Source organism: Rhinolophus hipposideros, assembly GCF_964194185.1.
Source record: "Rhinolophus hipposideros genome assembly, chromosome: 6".
Lineage (NCBI taxonomy): Eukaryota > Metazoa > Chordata > Mammalia > Chiroptera > Rhinolophidae > Rhinolophus > Rhinolophus hipposideros.
Window position 1 is genome coordinate 12967204 of NC_138052.1, and position 20478 is coordinate 12987681.

Here is a 20478-nt window from a genome sequence, read left to right on the forward strand (position 1 = left end):
AGGACACGGCTTAAATAATTCTTCTTATAGTAAAGACCAACATTTAAGTCACCTCATTCTAGTAGATCTACAACTGGCATCTGCATTACCCGCAAGGGTGATCTCTATACTAAACATCAGATAAACAAACACACAAACAAACAAAAACCACACCCACATTCTCAGGGTGAGCTGAGATGCATGTTTTGAAGAGCACTCTCTTGTCTGGGTTGTCAGGAAACTCAAACAGACCAGCATGGACTCCTTAGTTTCTAAGTGTTGAGTTGGAGACCTCAATGGAGGAAATTAGTGAAAAAAAAATACTTTTTAAGATTCTTTCAAAAGGTTATGTGTTTATCTCTGTGGATGATTTAATATTGTTTACCTGTTTTATTTTATAGTTCAGCTTGATGTTTTTAACTTTAAGGGGGAAATAATACTTGGAAAGCTTGCTACTAGAGGTCTAGAAAATTCTTAGAGTGCATAAATACATACACAATAGTGAGATTATGACCAAGGGCAAATATGTAAGACAGTCCACCTACATGATTCCATTAATGATAGATGTCTATGTGTCAGTGAGAATTCTTTTATCTGACATAGCCCAATTATTAAAACAAAAAATCATGAAATGAAAAATTTCCACCTTTCTATTAAACAGTATATCTTCATTTGAGATATATTTAGCATTTAAGGTGAAAGTGGGTTCCAGACAAATGTCTTTCACATTAGAATCTATATTAAATTAATTGAAAAATAAACATTGATAATAATAAAACAAGAGAAATGATGAACAGCAAAAGGTAAATACTTTTTAAATGTTACTCAAATAGACATTCAATAAAACCACATCTTTCAGACAACATAATTATTTGCATCATAAAAATCTCTAGTGGTTGAAATTTAAAATATTGATTAAAAAGCTTCAGTTGGACTTCAAATCAGCCTAAAAAGAAATTTCCATCTTAATAAAATAGGCAAAACTTTCTTTTTAAACATTACAACTTATTATTTTAAAAAATGTGTTTACTATTCCTGAAAAAGACCTGAAATGGGTCTTTCAGAAAAGAGAGCTTTTCCCATTTTAAATTGAATCCAGTGGAGTAATGAAGACACAATTCCAAAGCATCCAGAAGAAAAGTAGAATATCCCAAAAATGACTCATACATTTCCAAACACTCAGATTTTTGCATTGATCCTTTGACAAAACTGGAGGTTTAGTAAGCAATTCAGTGACATGTTTATGTTTCCTCCTGGTGTTCAGACGTCATGATTATCCAGCTTGTCCCAAGGAATTTTTAAAACCACAAAAATGCAGTGTACTGCCTAGATTTATCTGAACTTTTATAGACTTTTAGACATCTGGAAAATCCATAGGTGAAGTGCAAAGATACTCTTTGACTTCAGTCACAAAAGTTAATATTCTCATGATTTAAATTGACTCATACAGTCAAGTTTATTTTACACTCTCAGTTACTTTCTACTGCAAGTCAACACAGCACAGGAATTAATGCATTTTGTGCCTTCATCTCATATTAAATAGCAAACATTGCTGTTTGTGAATTTTTTGGCCAATGAATAAAAAATATTTCATTTCTTATTCTCACCAGAAGGATTTAAATTAAACAGTAACAGATGAATTGGGCAGGCACAGAATACTAAATAGAAACTGGCAAATGAAATCATCCAGCTCTGCTTTTACCATGGAAAGGAGAATTGATTCTGCATTGAGAGAAGTAAAAGGACCAAGTGTTTTTCAAAAAGCCTTCTTCACCAAAAGAGCAAAATAGTACTCAGTGGCACTGCATTGTTAACAAAAATTCTTTATCAGAAACTATAATTTAATATTTAAGTATCTAATTTACATGTGACAAGGTATCATATTCAAAAAATTAAATTACAACTAGAAAACTATTAACCACTAAAAACAATACCAAACACAACCCAAACATTTATAGGAAAGCAATAGCTAGAGTTTGAATTGGAAAAAATGTTTCATCATATTTGGCTCATTAAACAAAGCATCTGTTATAGCCAGTAAAAGAGCATCTCTTCTAATTAATCAAAAGTTTATCTTTTGTAGTATGAATAACATGTAAAGATAGGTTTACTGACTGTATATGCACACGTGTGTATTATATTGTGAGACACACACCTGTGTGTTGGTTTAAAGATATCATATCTACTGATAACTGGCTGAACTTTGGAAAGTGCTGAAATCCATATTTCTACATGATCTTTGACCCACTTAACAATACCTTTTTATAAACAGGAATTACATAAAATACTCTGTTTTTTATTAACTGAATATTTTCTTAAGCATAGTAATAGACAATGAAGAATTGCACTTATTTTAAAGGTACAGTAAAGTGTTAGATTGCAGCTCAGCCATCAAAGATAAGGGACTGTAGTACTGATAAGTTGTGCATTGTATGCAAAGATGATGATGGCCATTGAAATTAAAATGATCACAACTAGTTACAGAACAAATAGGGGATAACAGAAGAAAACATGCACTATTCCTATTTTAATGCAAAACTAATTTGTCCCAGGAAACCAACCCTTTGACCTTCCTTACACAAACAAACAGGTTCTGCACCCTTGGCAAAACAGTAGACTTAGACTTTTATATTTAAATTCTAGGTCATTGTCTCTGAGTGTGCTGTTCCAGTGTCATCTCCTTAAGCTGCCCTTGAAATTCTGGAGCATCTACAATATTATAGTCTCTTGGTCAGATTTCATTGAGCCTCAATATTCTCTTCAATTCTATATAAATAGAGTCCATTATTCATCTTCTTCTGGTTCTTGTGGTAACACGGGTATTTCTTCCTTTAAGCAATCACTGAAGAATCTGAGTATTGTGCTGTAGAGATGATACTTGCTCTTCTCAGAGATGTTATGACCTTCATCTGGGTAGACCTAAGTATCGTGGGGAATGAAGATGTAAAGTTACAAAAGCAGGTACTGTACCTCAGAATTCATTCTTTTAGCCCCAATAGCATAGGAACTTCAGAAAATAATATTTAACCAGAGCCTCACCTAATTCAACTCTGAGTTCTTCACATTAAAATTTTCTTTCTTATAGCATTTCATAATCAACATGTGAGACATAATCATACATGTGAAACACAATCAACGTGTGAGACAAAATATTATTCTTACATATTTAAATTTGAAATTGTTGGCCAAAAATTTTTGTCAGTTTTTTTCCTGACTCTAAGCCCTAATATTAGAGCATTTAATTTAGAAAATTTGCAACTGTAAATTCATTCTCTGCCTCTTTGAAATTTATGTAAATCTTCTTTCAGCCTATTGCCAGTTTTACAATGAGGAAATGTCTTTTTCAAAGACCTGGAAACATCTCTTTTAAATGTACACATCGAAGGTGACAGCATCCCTATCTCCTGGTCTTTTTGAGAGGCCAGAAGCTTTACTCAAAGTTGTAAAACTACATCTTGTCATAAAGATACAAGAAAGTTTACTTTTCCTTTTCGTAAGGCTAATTGTCAAACACAGGTAGACTATGAGTCTCTCTACTCTAGCTTAAAAATCTGTGCAGCCCTTGGTTTCAAGTTGAATTTAGTATCTCTCCCCAATTGCAATAGCCTTGAATAAAATCTTCCTTGTCTATTCTTGTGTGGTGCCATTTTCACGTTAGCAAAATCATTTTCAATATAAAAGACATTAGCAATTTTTCTACAATACAGATACAAATATTGTCACATCAATTCCTGGGTGTAAAGTTTTTAAATGGTGCATCATTGTCCTCTGAGTAAAGCCACATACTCTTTCAGATTGTTTATGGCACGCCCCACCATCTGTTTATGTATACATTTTAGTCTTCCATCATCCTAACCCTGGTTCCTGTGCTTTAATATGTTGAACTACTTTTAGCTCTTCCATTGCTGAGAAATTAAAGTTACTTTTTTTCCCCTTCAGTGAGTCCTCCTTCAGATTGAAATTCCTTGATGTTGTAAAGTATGTGTTACTTACCCATCTAGCATAATGACTGTTTTAAAGCAAGTCCTTAACAAATATTTATTAAATGTAGTTGAAGGAACAGATGTAAATGGTGTTTTACCCTCTTCTTTTTTTCCTAAAACATTTACTCAAACCACTTTCTACCCCTTAACTTTTAGGATAAGAATGATGGAAAGTGAGGGAAAGACAAAGGAACTAGAAGGGTAAAAGAAAATTGTTCTTAAAAAAAAAATCATTATCAGTGACATGAATAAAAGTCTAAGGAGAAAAAGACATTGCATAAGAGTTTATTATGCAGTTCACTTGTAATGCATGAGTAGATGATCCACATTCTCAGTGTAAGTAAGAAAAAAGAATACAATCTTTAGTACCTAAAAAACAGTAAAAAAATATTGGTGTGGGGAATGGAGTAGTAAGCTGGCTGTGTTATGAATCTCATAACTAAAAAACCTAGGTAGGAAAACAAATTATTTTGAAAAAGTGGCTTACCTGCATAGTATAATTTACTCCAGCTTTTATTAGGTGTTTGATTAACTCTGCAGAATGCTGGAAATGAACTTTTGCTGCAAGAAATTAAATGAGGATATTTGAAGAAAATATGTTTATTAGGATCAACATTTTTATGTCATTTTTTCAAAGATATTAAGCATTATACGTTACATGCATCACACATTTAAAAGACTGATATCTGGATTTAAGTAGGAAACCAATAGATACCATGGTAATAAAACTTTGAGCTTCACATTATAAAAAAAGGAACTGAACGGGAACTACCACTAAGGTTCTAGTTATTGTAGAAATGGTATTTAGGGTTACGTTATTGATCATCATTTATGATTTCTAATTGTTTAGATATTTTATACCATCATAACAATTCTAACATAGTGAATGCCTGTCTGGATAGTAATACAGCAAACCAGTTTCTATTCCTTTCTGAGGATTACTAGGACCCACTCTCAATTGATCCTGGCTTTCTGTTTTATTTTAAATAAGAAAAGAATACCCTATGCTGAGAAAAGAGAGTACACATATCATTATTCAAGGGCTTAATATTTAATGTGAATCATATTGGTTTCTCCTTTTTCCTTCTAGCCTCCTTCTGCCTGAACCTAAGCCTTCCTTTGAAATAAGGAGCACAGTAGACCAGGGTTTGAAGTATTGGTCCTAACTAGCTATGAAGACTTGGGTGAATCTTTTAAAGCTCTCTACAGCATTTTGCTTACATGCTGCCTGGGCTATTCGTTCCTATGTTATGTACATCTTCAAATTTCTGCAACTAATTTTTAAGCTAACTTTTTTTTTTTTTAACTGTCTTTGTAAAACTAGGGCAAGCTTACAATTGTTTAAACTCCTTCATTGTTCTAATTCTATGATACTCATTAATCCTACTACATAGCAGACAATAAAAGGTTCCAAACGATCATTTAAATCTTTTAAAATTCTATCCAATTTCTTTTTTAAACATCTTCCTATTGTACTTAAAGGGAAATGACCGCGTCATCTCTAAATGAGTCTACAAATTGCTCTGTAAATTTAAGCTACTAGAAATGCTAATGAATAGGGGCACTGATTGAGGTAAAATGATCTCATAAAGCTCATTTGTTTATTTTAGGAAAAAATTTTGGAAAGGACCCCATCGCTTCTTTGTATGGATACAGCTGAAAAAATGAACATATACATGAATTTTCCAAATGGATTTTTTTTCCTGTTTAATTTCTACTGCAAAGTCCGTTGATATTTGTCTTTTGCCCCTTACTAAATCTAAACAGGTGCATTAAAGGTCTAATTGGCTGAGTGCACTAATTTGCTGGTAATTTTTGAAGATAATATTAATAATGGTACTATTATAATGTCGTTGAGGACCTATAAATCACCAGGCCCATGTGGAGGTGTGTGTGTGTGGTGTAGGTCTGAGTGCATGTATGTGCATGTGTGTCTGTGTGTATGTGCAAACACACATGTGCATTTCCTTTAATGTGACCAGTGCTGAACCTCTGCTTGTATTTTATCAGATGGGTGAAGCACCAGCCCCATGACTGAGTGAGTCAGACAGGAATAACATGATTTACCTTAATAGCTGCTCCAGATTGACAGAGAAATTTGAATAGCACTAATATATTCTAGGGTGATGGCTAGATGTAAAATAATTTAATCTTGAATATAATTTGTTCCCACAATTGAAGCTTCAGAGAACAGTGAATAAGAGCCTCAATGCTAGATTCAAACACTTCTTCTACAAATCAATAGATGTGTGATTTTTGGCAAGTTACATAAATTCTATATTTTTTCATAATTTGTCAAATAAGAAGAGTAATATTAGTACCTACTGAACAGTACTTGTATGAGAAATAAGTAGTAATATATTAAAAGCTTTTGGCATACTTTCTAACATATATTCAGTACTTAATTGCTACTTACTATTATTACTATTAATATACATGTAAGATTTGAATAACTTAGAACAAAATTCTAATGTCCGTTAAAACATTTATGCTTATGTTTTATCATGTTTCACCCATCGTAGGTATCTTATCATATAAGTCTTTAAAAAAGAATTTATAGTCGTTTTAGATTTTCAGAAATGTTACAAAGAGCACAGAGAGTTCTTGTATTTCCCTTACCCAGTTTCCCCTACTGTTAAGATTTTACATTATTATGGTACATTTATCACAACTAAGAAGCATGTAGACATCATGTCTCTTTAATCTCTTTTGGTCTATCAAAATTTTTCAGACTTTCCTTATTTTTGATGATCTTGACAGTTCTGAGGAGTACCTGTCAGGTATTTGGTAGAATGTTCCTCATTTGGGTTTGAACAATGTTTTTCTCATGATTAGACTGGAGGTATGGTTTTGGGGAACAAGACAATAGACAGAATGCCACCATCACAAAACCCCATCAAGGCTGCATACTATCAACATGACTTGTCACTGTTGATGTTAACCTTGACCACGGGGCTGAATGGTCTTTATCAACTTTCTTTACTTGTGAAGTTACTCTTTCCTCCCTTTCCATACAGTCCTCCTGAAGCAAATGACTAAGTGCATCCCACTCTAAAGAGGAGAGGGAAGAGAGTTAAGCTTTGATTCTTTGACGGGGGATCATCTATATAAATTATTTGTAATTCTACCTAAGGGAGATTTGTCTTTTATCTCATGTTTACCTATTAACTATCACACAAACACACACACACACGTGTGTGTGTGCACGTGTAATTTTTTTTAATATGTTGAGCTAAACAATGATGTAACCAAAGCCTGACATGCTTGGAAGTTAAATTTGAGAACTGGTATGATCTTTACTATAACACCCTTTTAGTTATGTTCTTTGTAAAATGGAGTAAGAATACTGAGTACTGAGGCAGGGCAGGGTGGACTAAAAAAAAAAAAAAAAAAGCAAGTTCAAGATTTAGGGAATATTGATTCAAGGCTTTGATTGTCTTTGCTCACTTGCCAGGTAGCTCTGAAAACGTTCCTCCTTGAAATTGATTTTTCTTATCTGTAAATGGTGCTATAAATACTCAGCCTTCTGTTGTAAAGTTTCACACAAAGTCATATATATATTATTTGAACCCTGAACACTTCATGTGAATTCAAAATTATATTACTTATTACTGGTAATGTCAATCACATCCATCTTCAATGTTTAATGTGATAAAAATAAATGAGAGGTGATATGAAAGTGCTGTTTTTAAAGTTTTTGTTATAACTTAAGCGGGTGGGCTCCCCAGAATCTCATGTCAGTGCTGGCCACATTTTTGCTATCTTGTTGTATTCTAGATTAGTTTCCTTCTGAGATAACGCTGAACAACACAGTCGTGGTAGTAGTAGTCACTAGCCACATGTAGTTATTTAAATTTAAATTAATTAAAATTGAATAAAACATTCAGTTTCTTAGTCATACTAAACACATTTCAAGTGCTTAGGAGCCACATGTGGCCAGTAGCTACCGTGTTCAACAGTACAGATAGAACATTTCTGTCACCCCAGAACATTTTATTGGACAGTGCTGCCATTGAGGCTCATAACTTCCTCTATACTTAGCACTGGATCCTTCTTCCCACTTCCCATCAAGCACTGGATTCTTTGTGCCACTTTTCCCTGCTCTCTTCCTTAGTAGGTTTATAGGACCCCCTGTAAGAAGGTCCTTGGATGTACCCCTTTGTTCAAAGTCAGACTCCATCAATCATTAGCAGGATATATAATACTTACTGTCAGCAGTCCCATGAATTATTAATATACTTTCTTCTTTTAAGCCATGAATATTATTTAACACACTGGATGCCTATGAAGAGAAACACAAAACTCTTATATATAAATTATATATAAATGCATAAATCCTATATATATATATATTATATATGTATATACATATTATGCCTATATTTGCAGTTTGACTGAGTTTTTAGAACAAAGCTACTTTTTTTTCTTCATTATGTTTTAATTAGTTACCTGGTACGTGCTTTCTTCTTTAGATGGCATACCAAGGTATCTTTCAGAGAAAGCTGAGGCTGTGACCCAAGAAAACAGAAATTTAAGAATAAACTCAAAACCATTGCAGTAGCATATTTCATTAATTTCTACATTTCACATTTAATTGTCATGCTGCAGTAAAACTGATTGAATCAGGGAGGTGCTAAACAGCTGAAAACATCTCTGATAACACATTATGTGTGTGCTCAATTGGGCTCCTGCGCATTGTGATATTATTTCTACAAATCAATACGTTATATTAGGTCAGTCTATAGGAAGTACTTACCATACAATTTCAGGTCGGTGATGGGTGCAATCACTGATCCACATTTAAAAAGCTTTTCATCTGATTTTAAGATCATTGATGCAATATAGCCACCATATCCCTGGAGGAGGGGAATATGTATTATATATACATATTATATATACATATGTGTGTGTGTGTCCATATATATATATATTTATTTATTCCTGGAGACACGGTTAGCTTTGATCACTGTTAGGTAATATACATATCAGAATGTCACATCATATCCCAAACATGACCAAATAATAAACTAAGATCACTTTATACAGATAAACATTTTGAAAAGAGTTTAAATTTTTATATAACAAGTTATTTTAATAACTTTAGGTAAAATATAAAATTATATATCACCAAGTGTCAAAGGTTTGCTCTTTGACTTCATACTGTATCTGTAAACAGCCTCAAGTAATTTGAATCTAGGGAAATATAGCATTTATTAAATTATGTATCATTATAGGCAAATCATATATATATATACATATATATATATATATATATATATATATATATATATGCATTCAATAATAATGATGGTTACCTAGAATTAAAAAATAAGAATTAAATATTTAAAATCTATCATCACAGATATAAATTCTGCTTTTAATTCCACACAACTAAATAGTTGAAGGAAATGAGCTATGGTAAATATTATTGCTAGCTAGATGAGTTGGATTATTGTTTAAATGTAAAATATCATCTTGCAATGCTTTTGAACTATTTTAGTTATAAATTCTTAAAAAAAAAACTAAGGTGTCCAGTTTTCTTTTGTAACCTATGAGCTGACCAGAAAAGTTCCAGATAATATTTTTAACAATTTTGTTAATGCTATGCTATGGGAATGATCTACTAAATTATCTATTTATTTTAGAAATAAACTTTTAGCTGTGCTCTGGATAAGCTTCTTCATCTTGCTGAACATCAGACTATTTTAGGAGGCATTAAAAATATATTAATACCGAAGCCTTAGTCCCAGTAATTCTGATGCAGTTGGTTCAGGATGAGGTCTACTTTTGAAAAATATCTAGGTGATTATAGTATGGTTCGATGCTATAGGAATCTGCTATTCTCACTAGACATTTGAGATGAGAAATACAGAATTTCATTTGTGTTTATTTGGATCATCATTTAAATATTAGTACATAAAAGTCCAAAATGCAGTCAGACATTACCAAAATGGCTGAGAGAACATGTGTGAAGAATAGCAGAATATTTCACCCCAAAATATGCCACAGTGGCATATGGATTATTTGGATCTGCAGGCACTTAAAAAACAGCAACTGCAGGAAGAGACTTTCTCTGAACTCCACTCATCTGTCTGAAGACAGATCCTCCAACAGTAACTCAAGTGTGCTAGATCCGCTCCCCTCTCCTGAATTCCATCAACCAGGGAAGACTGATCCTTGTCACAGGATAGGAGAATAGAAGTCCACATATACCCAGAGAAACTTTGTCACAAACTGTGTCCCCCATCTATTTTCTTATATCTTTTTTTTTTTTTTTTGGTTTACCAGTTTATTAAAGGATTTGATAAAGGATACAGATGAATAGCCAGGTAGAAGAGATGCCTAGGCAAGGTCTGGGAGGGTCCCGAGTGTTGTCCCTGTGGAGTTGGTGTATGTCACCCTTCCAGTGTGTATGTGTTAGCCAACCTGAGCTCTGTAGGTGTTTATTCTCTTCCTTCCTTCTGCCCTCCCTCCCTCCCTCCCTCATTCTCTCCCTCCCTCCCCCCCTCTCTTTTTGCGTTAGTTTCAGGTGTAGAAAACAATATAATAGTTAGACATTTACACCCCTCATAAAGCAACCTCTCCCCCAGTTTACTACCCCTCTGACATCACATATAGCTGTTACAGGTCCACTGACTCTATTCCCTATGCTGTACTCCACATCCTGTGACCATGTATGTGTATGCATATATATATATATATATATATATATATATATATATATATATATATATATATATATATATATAATTATCGTTGACATTCAATATTACTAATTGTAGGGTGTCAGATAGGCACTTGTCTTATTAGGGAGACTTCTCCCATCTGTTCTTTTAAGAGAAGATTAGATCTGGGGGATGCCCCAATATTTTGCATTTTTAAGAAACTCCCAGGGGATGCCTGTGCTGCCGACCCACATTTTGAGTAGCAAGTTCTAACAGCATAATAATATAATAAAGGACCTACCAGAGAATCTTATTAGCTTCAGCCAGCATTCCCGAGAAGAGTGGAGCTTTAAAAACTGTATGAATGCCCTTGAAAACAATTCAATCTCTGATTGATTCTAAAGTGAATCTAGAGTTGTAAGTCACTGCTGCTTTAAAGGAGTTGTACTTTACCATTTTTTTAAAATGTGAAAACTTGAGATTAATGAAGCTAAATACTCTTTAAGATTTAATGATAGTAAAGTCTGCTGAATATGATTCTCTCTGTATCATTTAAGAACCTAATCCAAAATGCTGCTTTAATTTGATTTATTTTACAGAAATAACTTCTATTTTTAAAAGAAAATCAACACTGGCAGGAATTAAAATAAATTAAAATTTAATTGCTCATCTTCCCATCTACCATTTCATATTTATTCATTGATTGCAAAAATAAATCATAAAAAGTTCATGGCAAATATATCCCAGAAGAGGGTAGAAATCAGTTAGAACTTCTAGCTATACATATAGATGATGATTGAAATTTTCAAAGCAGCTCACATCTATTAGAAAGATGTCAAATACTGGTGGTCATCACCTTGACTCCGTAGCTAATTAGAAGATGTTTTTTATTTGATTTAGACTAAAAATAGTCAATAGTTAGTATAGGCTGCTGTTTTAATTGTGCTGTTTTTCATTGGTTGCTCAGTGATCAGATTTTTCCATTCATTACAATTATTATGTCAAATCTACTTGCAAAGCATTTCTGCATTACTTATAAAATTTTAACAATTGTATCTTATTTTTTAAAAATCTTGTTTACCCATATAATACTTCTGAAATATTGAAATAAAATTGGATATAAAAAGCCAAAAGCTGTCTTCTAAGCTGACTGAAGTTTATCTCTTCTCTTTTCCTCTAATTTCCATGTGATTGTTTTAGAACACAATGTGTTTATTTAATCAATGCTTCCCTGGTGTTTACAGGCTTAACATTTCAAGAAGTGCTATTGTCTAAAAATATATGTTATTTGGCACGAAAGACATTCCTAGAAATACTGTCATTCTATTTCTTATCAGCTTACATGGTTAGAGAGCATAAATTAGAATTGTTTTACAAATTTTTAAGCTAAAATAAGTTTTACACGAAACAAAACATATTGACCAGTTTTTTTGAAGTTCACTATTTCAGCTTTATGGAAAGTAACAGTGAAATGTATTTCAGAACTACCATTTGATCTCACTTATATGTGGAATCTAAAGAAAAGAATAAATGAATGAACAAATCAGAAATAGTTTCAGAGACATAGAGGAAAAAGTGAGGGTTGCTAGATAGGAGGGGGGGTGGGAATAAGGGGGAAGGTGAGGGGATTAGAAAGCACAGTGGATAACCACAAGATTGCCACGGGGATACGAAAGTCAATTTGGGGAATGTAATCAATAATATTATAAAGATTTTGTAGGGTATCCAATGGACACTTGTCTCGTTAGGGAGACCACCTCAGGGATGATGTAGATGCCTGATCACTGCACTGTACACCTGAAGTTGAAGCTAAACAATAATGAATGTCAACTATAATGTCAACAACTATGTGTGTGTATATATATATATATATATGAAATGGAGTACAGCATTAAGAATGGAGACAATGTAATGGCTGTGAGCAATGTCAGAGAGATAGTGGATGGGGGAGGGTGTTGTCACTGTGTGAGGAATATAAATGATAAATGTCTAACTATTACATTGTTTGGTGCATCTGAACCTAATAAAAAAAGTTAATTAAAAAAAAAAAGAAGTTGCTAGGAAAAGAAACAAAGAACCTAATCCAAAATGCTGGATGATTTTCACCATCCAGTTCATGTTCCACTTTCTCCATGGGGTTGTTTACAACCTTTAAAATCTGTTCTAAATTTCTATAGTAACAAATGTTTGTAGAACTCACTTGGTCCTCTTATGCCTGTTTATATGTACAGTAAGTAGAACACTGAAATACATAAGCCCTGAGTCCTTTGTGGATCATTACATCAATCGGGACCATTAAAGGATAAAATGTTCTCCACTATATGCACTTTTTTGGGGGAGGGGTACAAAACACATAACATAAAATGTATTATCTTAACCACTAGCAAATGCACAGTTTAATAGCGTCAAGTGTAATCCCATGTTGTGAAACTGATCTCCAAAATATTTTCAGTTTGTGAATCTGAAATTTTTTATCTATTAAATAATTGCTGTCCTTTTCCCTTTCTCCCCAGATCCTGGCAACCACCATTCCACTCTGTCTCCATGAACCTGACCTTTCTAGATGCCTCCTCTAAGTGGAACCATACAGTATTTGTCCCTCTGTCACTGGTTCACTTCACTGAGTACAGTGTCCTCAAGGTTCATCCATGCTTGAGCATGGGACAAGATTTCACCACATGTACTTTTTAATGTATCTAAAGTTTCCTTTTTTTTTTTTTTTTTGAATGATCACTTTCTTGGCCATTGTCATTTTTTTTCACTAAAATTTTTACCACTAACGATGGGCTTTCATTTATTTATTTGTTTGCATTTATGTTTGGGGAGTATTGTTCACAAGATACGTGTATTGATCCTTTGAATATTACTGACAACGAGAATTAAATACAGCAAAGACACGGTGCACTGTAGATATCGGAAGAGGGGGAGAAGATATCGGAAGAGGGGGAGAACGGGAGTGATTTGTGTTGATTTATATTTTACTCACTTGTTATGTAGCTTTTTATGTACCTATTTGTCAACTTACACTACTAAAACATATGCCCCAGGAAAATCATCAGTTATTTCATGTCATGTATCTCTGGGTTCAGTTATGAATAGTAGAACACATTTCCTATTTAAATCCATGAGCACCAAGAATTTGCTTTGTACAAAATAGTATAATATCTCCTTCCTTTTCCTCTTTGTATCCTTATAGTATCTAGCCCAGTGGTATGTATAAAGTAGGTGCTTAATAAATATTTACATGAGGTTAATTTTCTTACTGTGAAATGAAGTTGAACCTGACATAAAAATTATTATTTTTTTAAAACTTTTATTTATTTATTTGTGTTTTTTTTCCAGGACCCATAAGCTCTAAGTCAAGTAGTTGTTTCAGTCTAGTTGTGGAGGGCGCAGCACACAGTGGCCCATGTGGGATCGAACAGGCAACCTTGTTAAGAGTAATATGTTCTAATCAATTGAGCTAACCAGCTGTCCCCAAAATGTTTGCAATAAGAAGTGAATATCTTGCAGAAAACACAGAATATATAATTATGCATAGGATCATCTGTCAGTTTCTAAGTCATGTCTTCCCAAAGTCTTGCTGTTCCTGCTGGGCCTTAAGCGATTTCCATGACTGGCTCCCTTTGGTTACTTGTGCATCAGCTTAAGTAGCACTTAGTAAGAGGGGCCTGGCTTGACCACTCAATCTAATAACATTGGCCCTTCCTGCAGTTAATTTTAATCCATTGTTGGTTTTTTTGTTGTTTGTTTGTTTGTTTGTTTGTTTATAAGACTCATTACCATGTGAAATTATTTTTCATGTATTTGTTTACTGTTTCCCCTCTAGAAGATAAGCTTCATGAAAACAGAGCCCTTTTTCTGTCCTGTTACTCTAACACCAAGCACCAATTAGATACTCAATAAATAGTTGCTGAATTAATCAATGACTGAATACATAGAATGGTGATTATAATATTACATTTTAAAGGATAATACAGAGAATTGTAGTAAACTGAGGAAAGTATGTATGTATGCAAACAAGCATATACAACGTACATACATATATATGTATTTACACACACACACACACACACACACACACACACACACACACACACAACATTTCTACTATTTACCTTTCCAAAAATGCTTAATCTTTTGGAGTCAATGTATGGCTGTTTCAGTAAAAATCTGCAATAAAAAAGAAAAAAATACGGTTATGTCTTGAGTCAAATACACATGAAAATTCATTCTTGGCACACACACACACACACACACACACACACACACACAAACACACACAAACCAGGAGTCAAACTAGAAATACTTTAGTGGTTGCATCTCTATTTATGTACAAGGGTTGTATATTCCAAAATCTTGCTAATCAAAGTGATGGTCCCGGAGTTTGGGTATGACCTGGTAACTTTTTAACAAATGTAGACTCTGGAGCCCAATTCTAGGACTATTGAATCAACATCTATATTTTAACAATATCCTTGCCAATTTCTATGTAAACTTCAAAGAATCTACTAGATTCACATGTCACTCTTTCATGCCAGTGTGGTAATGGTATCCGTGAAAGCTAAATAATTGTTAATTAACTAGGGAAATAATAGACATTGTGCATTATTATAAATAAATAATATAGTGGTATAATTTAGGTTTCTTTCATTTTCATAAATCCAAAGTGAATTCTAATTTGACAGAGAAGCATGATAAATATTTTATTATGGTGCTAAGAGTGAAAGGTGCTTGAAAACAATACGATAGTCTATGTGGTTAATTTAGAAAATTGTCTAATCACTAAAACCCAAATCTCTGAGGTAGCATCAGTGGTATCATATTTCACATACCCAGCTTCTGTCATTATAGGAAAAACAACAGGAAAATGTGCAGCCACTTACTTCACAGCTGCTATTTGGTCCTTTACTTCCACTGAACCTAACCTTCGATGAATCTCCTGCAAAATTTTTAGACCCTGGAATCCACTTCCTCTACCATCAAATCGTGCTATGATGACATTATCTGTGTCGACAAGTACTGAATCCCAGTCAATGTGGAACTTATCTGTGACCAGCTGGCTTCCTGGTTCTTCATCCCTGCAAATACCAACATATTGGACCAAAAGAAGAACAATTGACAATGTGGTAGAAATTTCAGCTTTCACCCTTATTAGTTAATAAAAATTATGGAAAAGAGCTATGAAGGCTATTAATAGCTCTATTAATTCTTGATGATAAATCTGAAACTTTAAATGCTGTTTGTAAAATTTTGAATGAAATGTTCTCTACATGAAACGAAAATATAAAACAAGATTTAGAACTGTGCGTGAGAGGTTAATTTAAGTCATTTTTCAAAAGGGAAAAATGAGGAAAAATACATGCACTTTCCATAGGCATTTTTAAAGAATGTCAAGTTGAAATACAGGCTCACATTTATTGGGTTTCTTCCAGACAGTTTTAGAAATGTCTTGCAGATAGCGTACATGGGCTAATGATTCTGATAGCAGAATCAATTATGGAATCAATAATAATTTAACAAGAAATGTACAACCCTAAAGAATATCACACTCAAAAAGAAAAACTATGTTAATATTTCCTAAATTGTGTGTGTGTGGGGGGGGCGGATTCTCACTGAGGAGAATTTAAGCAAACAGTGAGGAAATATTCATTTTCATCACTAAAGTTGACAGCAATAAAAGAAAGCAAAGACACATATGTTTAAAAAATTTGAAAGCTAGAAGTAAAGAAGGACACATATATTATAAAGAATGAACATTCTCTCACCAGAGGGAAAAGGTGATACAATTTTAAAATGTCAGATTGCAATGGCATTTATTATTTTGTTTTCCAAAATATAAAAATGGCAAAAAAGAAGACTCTCATAAAATCACAGAGATTATCTAGGTCCAAACCGAAGTAGAATACAAACACACAGTGGTCCATGTGATAGATTTGAAGAGCATCAAAACATCTCTCAGAAAAGGTTGCCATTTTTAGTTGGGATATATACTGGAAATCTTCACCCTACTCACTCTCCTGTAAAGACACTACACTCTCTTGTCTCTGTGTTTATGCAAATGTGTTACTTAGCTGCACCAATACACCAACTAATCCTCATTAACAAGCTTTTGGGTTATCAGATTTGCTAAAGAAAATAACTTCTGGGAACTGAACCGATCCAGGGGTTATGTGGGACCCGTGAGTTAGGTAAAGGAAAAAGTAGGAAACAGGGCAAAACATTGGAAAACAAAATCAATCTAATGCTTTTATGGGCTGAATTGTGTCTTCCCAAATCCATGAGTTGAATCTCTAATGCCCAGTATCTTAGAATGTGACTGTATTTGGAGACAAGACCCTTACAATTGTGATTAAGGTGAAATGAGGCCATTGGATTAGAGTGGGCCCTAATCCATTTAACTTGTGTCCTTATAAAAAAAGGAGATTAGGACACACACAGAAACCCCAAAGGTGTGAGTGCATGGAGGAAAGTCCCTGTGAAGAGGCAGCAAGAGGGCAAACATCTAGGTGTTAAGGAGAGAGGCCCCATAAGAAACCAAATCTACTGACACCTTGATCTTGGACTTCTTGCCTCCCGAACCGTGAGAAAATAAGTTTCTGTTTTTAAAGATACCCAGTCAGTGATATTTCATTATGTTAGTCTGAGCAAACTAATACAAATGCATTCTGTGGTCTAAGCATTTAAGATCCATTATTTTATTTACTATACACAACCAACCTTTATTTTATCTTTTGGGGGAGGAAATTATCTGTTGTGTAGTTTATTACATGTATTAGTATTCCTACATCATAAATAATGCCACATAAATTAATAATTTATGCCACATAAATTATTTAATCACCCCCCTCCCACCACCATCATTTACTCCAAATCACAATGGTGGTCCTACGAACCCAATCTAAATCTGCTTTGTCCTTCTACAGTGTTTGCAATTTTAATTATTTTTTTAAAATTTAATTTTGTTATTTTTTATTTATTTTAGTTTTTACAACTTTAGCTCTTAATCAGATTATTGGGAATTGTTCCCACACATATCCACATGCTCTAATCTAGAATTCTAGTTACCTAGTTCAGAATGAAGTCTGGAATTGCTGTTTTTTTCCAATTACACAGGTGATACAATGTAACTTGTTTACTATTTGAGGGATAGCATGAATCATACGCCAAACACAGTTTCTGGTGCATGCAGAACATAGCAAAGTCTTGTTGAATTAGACCCTTTCAGGAAAAGTACTCTCAGGTGAAGTTTAAAATGAACAAACTTTAAAAAGCCTTGAGTTTCAATAGAGACACTGCACTTTGTATCTTGGGGATTTATCGCAAATATTAGAAAGAGAAACACGACAAGATACAAGGATTAATTTCACCCTTCAACAGTAAAAATAGGACAGTCCCAACTTCACTCTGAATATAGGCAGGATACTAAAACTTTAAGACTCAGTTTCCTTATCTTTAATAACAGTAAAATACTGCCTTGTCTCCCTCAAAGTACTTTGCAAACATTAAAGGGCATAATGAAGCTGAAGATACTTTATGAAATATAGGAAGCAATATAAAACTATTGTTAGATTCATTGAACAATAAAAACTGTTAATTATACCTTTGTTTGAAGCCCCTTTTGCTTGTATTGAGCACATTTCCTTCCAGGTCAAAATAAAGAACTATATAAAGGACTTTGGCCAGTTGTACAGAAATTAAACTGGGCAATAGTTATGGATAAAGACACTGTAGCATGTACTATGACCTATTATGTTAGAGGGACTTCCATTTTCTAAATGGACCAAGGGTATCTAAAGACTTACAAGAAAAAAAAAAGTTAATTAACAGATCCTTTGGAGCGATTACCACAGTGTTGTTAATTATTAAGGCAGAAATTTCTAACTTTAAACAGGTACAGCTCCTCTAAGATAACACTGTAAGTGTTTTGTTAATTTGGAAGATACAATTTTCCAATTTACATATGACCTATTGCATTGTTCACAGCTAATTTAGGAGTTCACAGCTAAGTTAAGTTTAACCAAAATGTAAATAAATCACAATATTTTATGGCAGGCAAATGAATTATTTTAAAACATAGTTTAAAATAAGGTACATTTGTTCAACCTTTTATGATAATAAATGGTTGCAGATTTTTTAAACAAATACACTCAATACTTTATTCATGCTTGCAATACCCAGGGGCAAAAAAATACAACTTCACTCCTTCACTGTTTTTCTAAATTACCATTTTTAACCTCATCCTTACCTTCATGAGTTTTCAATGTTAGAAGACAAAAGAATCTCAACATATTATCAGTTAATGACTTTAACACATGTCTCTGTCTAGTTGGGTGTGTTGTTCTTTCTTTTTTGGTGCATAATCTATTTCAAGATGAGTTATGACAGAACATGGATTATGATGCAAATATTGCTATTATAAGGACCAACCCAGACACTTGCAGGAACAGGGGTATATACTTCATACAGTGTGGGGGGAAAAAATCTTAGAATTTTTCCTACAAAGAAAGGCAAGAAAATACTACTTATTAGGAGACATAGGAACACCACGCTATATGGTGGTAGGAATGACCACAAAGAATGGACTGTAGACTAGATCATCCACCAAAGAATAAACAGGTACCACAACCTGTGTGTGTATTGGCCATGTAGAATTTGTGAACTCCAATTCATCTAGTTCCTTTTTCGTTTTTCTGTGTCTCCCTAATCTTTTTTTCTACCCTTTTTTGTTCTATTCTCCTTGTTTCAGAAATCTCTGGGGACCTATAAAAAGGAGGGTGTTTCAAGGTTGAGAATAGGGACATAAAATTTTGCTGAAAGTTGTGTTGAAAATAAAAAATCCCATCTGTTTTAAGCATTCAGAAGGTCACAGCAATATGAAACTTGTTTATTTCCTAACAAATAGGCAACAAAATCATAAAGACTGTAAATGTTTCTTAGAAGTTAAGACCTTTGAGGGCAGAGTCCTCATCTATTTCAGTACCTTCAACACTGAACATGTTTGTATGGATGAAGAGTTCAGGATGTGAGAATTTAATAAAATGTAGAAAGAGAGACACACAGAATGCACAATATACAATAGATCATTAAAATGACAGAACAAGCCACTTTTGTATGACATAAAACATCACCAATACTAAAAATTGAATTAAAATGAAGAGATTTGTTCACACTATATGTGTGGTCAGAATCAGAGAGGGCTATTTCATTCCATGAAAAGAGGGCTGAGTTTATGTTCAGACGACATAGGTTTTAGTCCTGACTTTGTTACCAATATTCTGTGTTACTTTGAGGAATTATATATGCTCTTTTTATCTTTATTTATTGTTTTCATTATTAAATAATATTTTGTAAATAATAAGATCATGGACAATACATTTTTAAAAGCTCTTTTTGTTACCAGTAAAATTTTGGTTAAAATAAATGGAATAAAAATATTCTCAAATGAGATCATTTTCCATCACTGATCTATTGCATGACATGTTTTTTCTACATTGCAGAAAACTGCTACACTGTATCATGGCTGAACCTTGAGAACATTATGCTAAGTGTGATAAGCCAGTCACAGAAGGACAAATACTGGATTCCACTTATATGAGGTTCCTAGAATGTCAAACCATAGAGACCAAGAGTAGAATGGTGGGTGCCCGGGGTTGGGGGGTGGGGGTGGGGGCGAATAGTAGTTATTGCTTAATGGGGAGAGTTTTTTCTATTTGGGGAGATGGACCAGTTTGGAGATGGATGGTGGTTGCACAACAATGTGAACATATTAATGCCACTGAACTGGATGCTTAAAAGTGGTTTAGATGATAACTTTTAGGTTATGTGTATTTACCACAATAAGAGAAAGC

At 33.6% G+C, this 20478-nt stretch overlaps 1 protein-coding gene across 3 annotated transcripts in view; it reads right to left on the reverse strand.

Annotated features, from left to right (window-relative positions):
- Window positions 1-644: 644 nt before the first annotated feature.
- DPP10 (dipeptidyl peptidase like 10) overlaps window positions 645-20478 on the reverse strand; it is a 649316-nt gene continuing 629482 nt past the window's right edge. For all 3 annotated transcript variants that reach the window (XM_081051712.1, XM_081051713.1, XM_081051714.1), the window contains 7 exons: window positions 15514-15708; window positions 14746-14800; window positions 8719-8818; window positions 8412-8470; window positions 8172-8244; window positions 4450-4523; window positions 645-2898 (listed from right to left, as the gene is read on the reverse strand). In XM_081051712.1, the coding sequence (XP_080907838.1) occupies window positions 2764-2898; window positions 4450-4523; window positions 8172-8244; window positions 8412-8470; window positions 8719-8818; window positions 14746-14800; window positions 15514-15708 (691 nt within the window). In that variant the 3' untranslated portion in view covers window positions 645-2763. The remainder of the gene's footprint in view (window positions 2899-4449; window positions 4524-8171; window positions 8245-8411; window positions 8471-8718; window positions 8819-14745; window positions 14801-15513; window positions 15709-20478) is intronic.